This window comes from Cetorhinus maximus, chromosome 1, assembly GCF_964194155.1.
Source record: "Cetorhinus maximus chromosome 1, sCetMax3.hap1.1, whole genome shotgun sequence".
Lineage (NCBI taxonomy): Eukaryota > Metazoa > Chordata > Chondrichthyes > Lamniformes > Cetorhinidae > Cetorhinus > Cetorhinus maximus.
The window spans coordinates 215,338,713-215,344,712 of NC_135879.1; the positions used below are offsets into that span (position 1 = coordinate 215,338,713).

At 47.3% G+C, this 6,000-nt stretch overlaps 1 protein-coding gene across 1 annotated transcript in view; it reads right to left on the bottom strand.

Moving 5' to 3' along the window:
* haus1 (HAUS augmin-like complex, subunit 1) overlaps nucleotides 1-1,336 on the bottom strand; it is a 47,772-nt gene extending 46,436 nt beyond the window's left edge. The window contains exon 1 of the mRNA XM_078553030.1: nucleotides 1,199-1,336. Coding sequence (XP_078409156.1) covers nucleotides 1,199-1,219 — 21 coding nt within the window. The 5' untranslated portion in view covers nucleotides 1,220-1,336. The remainder of the gene's footprint in view (nucleotides 1-1,198) is intronic.
* Between the last annotated feature and the right edge of the window lie 4,664 nt (nucleotides 1,337-6,000).

Here is a 6,000-nt window from a genome sequence, read left to right on the forward strand (position 1 = left end):
GACTCCCCAAAGCCATTTCACCATCTACAAGTCAGAAGTGCGATGTAATACTTTGCATTTGGGGGAGTACAACTCTAACAACACTCTTGACACTTGACTCGCTTGACACCAACCAGGATAAAGCAGCCCACCCAATGAGCACCCCACACTCCATCTTAAACATTTACTCCCCCCACTGACAGTGTCTGCAACGTGTACCATTTACAAGACGCACTACAATTCGCCAAGGTACCTTCAACAGCACCTTCCAAACATGTGAACCCTACAAGCTAGAAGGACAAGGGCAGCAGATGCATGGGAACACCACCATCTGCAAGTTCACCTCCAAACCACACGCCATCCTGACTTGGAAATATATTGCCGTTCCTTCACTATCACCAGGTCAAAATCCACTGGAACTCCCTCCCTACACCAGACAAACTGCAGCAATTCAAGAGGGCAGCTCACCATCACCTTAAGGGCAATTGGGGAATAAAATAAAACGTCGACCTTGTCAGTAATACCAGCATCCCATTAATGGACAAAAAAACCTTTAAGGTAATTCAGTATACTTTAAGTACTTTGGAACGTTTCAGAGATACAAGATGCCACCTCATGGTAAAATTCTTTATTTCCGCTTTGTGTATGGGATTAAAGTACACAATTTGCAGCACACCCATTCAAAGTGTGACAACGTGTACAGAATCAAAACAGCAAAAGACAAATGTAGGTTTAAAAGAAAACAAAATCATGAATGCTGCCATTGGGATTCCAGTGTCCTTCGGGGTGACCTAATCGTGACACCAGCAATTTAGTAAACATTTCTCCATAGCCCAACAGTAATATTTGCAGCTCTCGCTGCAGGAAAAAAAAATCCAAAACGCTTATAGTTGCAAAATAAATGTTTTTGATTCGTGCGGGTTGTAAAATGTCCTTGAAGAAAACATTGCCGAGCCTCCCGCCCGCTGCGAAGACTGACATGGGATGGGACAGTCGAATGTGACTGACAATCGCATCGTCCAATTAAATCGCCCGTCAACCGCGTATTTCTCACATTCCACCAATCCGGTGGAGGTATTTAGGTAGGACATGCGTTACCATGGTATTTGCGCAAAGGAAAATCAGCCGAAAGGTCCCATAGTTTTTTTTAAAATTGAATTCTAACTTTAAATGTTTTAAAAAAGTGTCACGTTCAGAGTTTGATGGAAAAATACTGTACCTTATCGGTTTTGGAATCCATTTTTAGTCTTTTAAAAATATGTACGTCCGTTTAACGGTCGGAAGTGCTCGTAGCTTTTCGCGCCATCCCTTTGGGCCCGGTTACCCAGACTCCTCTGCTCTGGCCGCGCCTCCGATTCATGACGTCATTTAGAAGCACAAGGTGACCTTCTTTGACCAACAAAAGTTGAGTTTCAGGCTGAGGTCAGCAACACATGTCCCAGACATGAACATTTTCCCATGCCTTTGCTGTTGTCATTCGCCCCCCTCTGGAGCCACATTTTATAAAGCAAAATACAGCGGATGCAGGAAATCTGAAATAAAAACAAAAATGCTGGAAATACTGGGAACTGGGAAAAGTTAGAGATGTAATTTTCTTTTATTTTTTTCATGGGATTGTTGCCCACCCCTAATCGCCCTTTGAGGGCAGTCAAGAGTCAACCACATTGCTGTGGGTCTGGAGGGAGTGACATGTAGGCCAGACCGGGCAAGGAAGGAACATTTCCTTCCCTAAAAAGGACATTGTAGAGGCCCTTTGGCCCATCGTGTCCACGCTGGTCATCGAGCCCCTACCTACTCTAATCCCATTTTCCAGGACTTGGCCCATAGACTTGTATGCTATGGCGTTTCAAGTGTTCATCTAAATACTGCATAAATGTTGTGAGGGTCCCTGCCTCTACCACCCTTGCAAGCAGTGAGTTCCAGATACCACCCCACCCACCCCCCACCCCTCCCCTCCCTGGGTGAAAAAATGTTTCCTCAAATCCCCTCTAAACCTCCTGCCCTTTACCTAAAAACTATGCTCCTTGATTATTGACTCCTCCACTAAGGAGGAAAGTTTCTTCCAATCTACCCTATCTATGCTGCTCATAATTTTGTACACCTCAATCAGGTCCCCCCTCAGCCTTCTCTGCTCTAAGGAAAACAGCCCCAGCCTATCTAGTCTCTCTCCATAGCTGAAATGCTCCAGCCCAGGCAACATCCTGGTGAATCTCCTCTGCACTCTCTCTAGTGCAATCACACTCTTCCTATAGTGTGGGAACCAGAACTGCACAAAGTACTCCAGATGTGGCCTAACTAGCGTTTTATACAGCTCCTGTTCTTGTATTCAATGCCTCGTCTAATAAAGGCAAATATCCTATATGCCTTCTTAACCACCTTGTCTACCCGTCCTGCTGCCTTCAAGGATCTATGGACATGCACACCAAGGTCCCTCTGATCCTCTGTACTTCATAGGATCCTGCCATTCATCGTGTACTCCCTTGCCTTGTTAGTCCTCCCAAAATGCATCACCTCACACTTTTCAGGGTTAAATTCCATTTGCCACTGTTCTGCCCATCTGACCAGCCCATCTTTATCGTCCTGTAGTCTAAGGCTTTCCTCCTCGCTATTTACAACGCCACCAATTTTCGTGTCATTTGCGAACTTACTAATCATACCTCCTACATTCATGTCCAGATCATTAATTAGCACTACAAACATCAAGAGACCCAGCACCAAATCCTGCGGTACGCCACTGGACACAGGCTTCCAGTCACAAAAACAACCTTTGACCATCACCATCTGCCTCCTGGCACTAAGCCAATTTTGGATCCAATTTTCCAAATTGCCCTGGGTCCCATGGGGTCTTACCTTCTTGACCAGTCTCCCATGCGAGACCTTGTCAAAAGCCTTACTGAAGTCCATGCAGACTACATCAACTGCACTACCCTCATCTACACACCTAATCACCCCCTTGAAAAATTCAATCAAATTTGTTAGACATGACCTCCCCCTGACAAAGCCATGCTGACTATCCTTGATTAATCCTTGCCTCTCCAACTGGAGATTAATTCTGTCCCTCAGAATTTTTTCCAAAAGCTTCCTACCACTGATGTTAGACTCACTGGCTTGTAATTCCCTGGTTTATCCCTACCACCCTTCTTGAATAATGGTACCACATTAGCTATCCTCGAGTCCTCTCACGCTGCTCCTGTGGCCAGAGAGGATTTGAAAACTAATGTCAGGGCCCTTGCAATCTCCTCCCTTGCCTCCCACAGCAGCCTGGGATACAATCTCACCTGGGCCTGGGGATTTATCCACTTCTAAGCCCGCTAAAATCACAAATACCTCCTTCCTCTCAATGCTAATTTGTTCAAGTATATCACAGTCCCCCTCCCTGATTTCTATACCTTCTCTATAGTGAACACAGATGCAAAGTACTCATTTAAAACCTCACTTACGTGTTCCAGCTCCTCACACAGAATGCCACTTTGGTCCTTAATGGGCCCTACTCTTTCCGTTTATCCTCTTGCCCCTAATATACTTATAAAATGCCTTTGGATTTTCCTTTATTTTACCTGCCGGTGGATTTTCATGCCGCCTCTTCGTTCTCCTAATTTCATTTTCAATTAACCTCCCTGCACTTTCTATACTCCTCTAGGGCTTCTGCTGTTTTGAGCCCTTGGTGTATACCATAAGCTTCCCTTTTTTTCCTTAACCAATCCTGTAAATTCCTCAACATCCAGGATTCTCTGGATTGTTGGTCCCACCCTTCATCTTTACGGGAACAAGTTGGCCCTGCACTCTCACTATTTCTTTTTTGAATGACTCTGACTGGTCTGATGTAGATTTTCCTACAAGCAGCTGCTCCCAGTCCACTTTGGCCAGATCCTGTCTTATCATTATTAAAATTGGCCTTACCCCAATTCTCTGAATATGCAGAAGTTGTGGAGGAGGTACGTCAAGAAACTACATTTCCTGAAACGTAAATGACTTAAGGACACATGTCATAGCTGATTTGTGGCAGAACAGACAAGATATTACACTGAAGACACTGAACATCTGTTCTCTGAACTGATGTAATTACATTTTTTTTTCTTTATTTGGCAGCGCTGCTAGTAAAGTAATTGGAAAATAATTTGTTGTTGTTTCAAAAACCCCTGGAGACAGAACAAAAGGCCTTTGGTATAAATGCAACTCCACTGACCAGTATAAATTATGGAAAACAACCTGCTCAAAGTCACCTTGCGGTGTGGGTGGCAGGTGCAGTTCGCCCAGGTGAAGCACCACTGAGCTGAAAGTGGCTTCATCCACGGCACTTTCTGCGCCAATCATTTTGTAAACTCAATTAACAAACACGGGATTGTCACTCCAGGAGGACAAAACGGAGTCTTTAGAGGCACATCCGTATATCATGACCACCACAATAGCCGCTGTCACACTTCATTAGAGAGGCGCCTAATGCCGTGTGAATTCTTGTTCAATAAAAGTACTCTCCGCGCTCCGTGTGTGTGCACAGGCTCCAATGATGGGGGCAGGACGAGCAAGCCCGGCGGGCTGTCTCCAGGACACGCTCCCACCTCCAGGGGGGTGGTCCTGCAGGAGTCCGACTGACGGCGGGGACAAGCCCAGCCACGGTGGGTACCCACTGAAGCCCCTTAATAACGGGCATTCTCCTGACTCTGAGCAGATTTTTGACCGGGCGGATCCGTGGGCGGCCAGGCAGGGCGAGCGGGCATCGGAGTTAGAGGCTCCAGTCTATTTGGAAACTTCCAGTGCCCATTACTGTGGGAGACTCCCCCAACCACCCACCACCCCCCCAATCCATCCATCCCCCCCCAATCCATTCATCCCCCCCCCCAATCCATCCATTCCCCCCACCCCCAATCTATCCATTCCCCCCCCCCCCGCAATCCATCCATTCCCCCCACCCCCAATCCATCCATTCCCCCCCAATCCATCCATTCCCCCCCCCCACAATCCATCCATCCCCCCCAATCCATCCATTCCCCCTCCCCAATCCATCCATTCCCCCCCCCATCCATCCATTCCCCACAATCCATCCATTCCCCCCAATCCATCCATTTCCCCCCCCCCAATCCATCCATTTCCGCCCCCCACAATCCATCCATTCCCCCCAATCCATCCATTCCCCCCCAATCCATCCATTTCCCCCCCCATCAATCCATCCATCCCCCCCCCCAATCCATCCATTCCCCCTCCCCAATCCATCCATTCCCCCCCACCCCCAATCCATCCATCCCCCCATCCCTACACCGCCCACCAGCCAGCCAATTTCCCCATCATCTCCAAAGGCTCCAACCCTTCTTAGTTACTGGAGACCGGGGTTGGAGGCGCCCGTCAGCAGTTGTGACTGTGAGACTGCTGATCTTTCAGTGCTGGAAAGCCTCCTTCCTGCTGACAACACCCCCCTCCCCGCGACAGAGGGGGACAGAGCTCAATTGGCCTCGTGTCTCGTTGCTGGGCATTTATGGGTTCCTGACCATCATGAATGTCAACAAAAAGAACCTGATTGTACATCACTAACTTAATCTAAACATTGTGGAAGAACACCACCTCAGCCTTTCGTAGCTTTTCCTTGACCTAATTGTCACTCAGCCCACCTACCAATTCCGCAGAACCTAGATGTGTATTCAAACACAGCAAGAACATTTCCTTCTCTTCCAGCCAGGCTCTTCTGTAGGTCCGAGGAGGCAAAGCATCGTTTTCCACCATTTTCACATGGCACATATGTACACAAAGCACTTCTGCTTTTCCCCTGAACGCACACACTACCACTACATTAGCTTTTTCCCAGCTCTTTCCCCTCCAGCTGGACCCTCTTCCTGGTCATTGAAGGAATCACGGGCAAAGAAGTGCCAATTTTGAAGGGGAGACCATTCAGATTTCAGCCAGTCCCAAAGCAGTCATTTCCCATATTCCTGAACAAATAGGTGGCTGGAAAAAGTGAATGTCTATGTGAAAAGCAATTGGTTAGTTGCAGTCAACCCATCTTTGATTATAATTATTCCAGGTCTACGT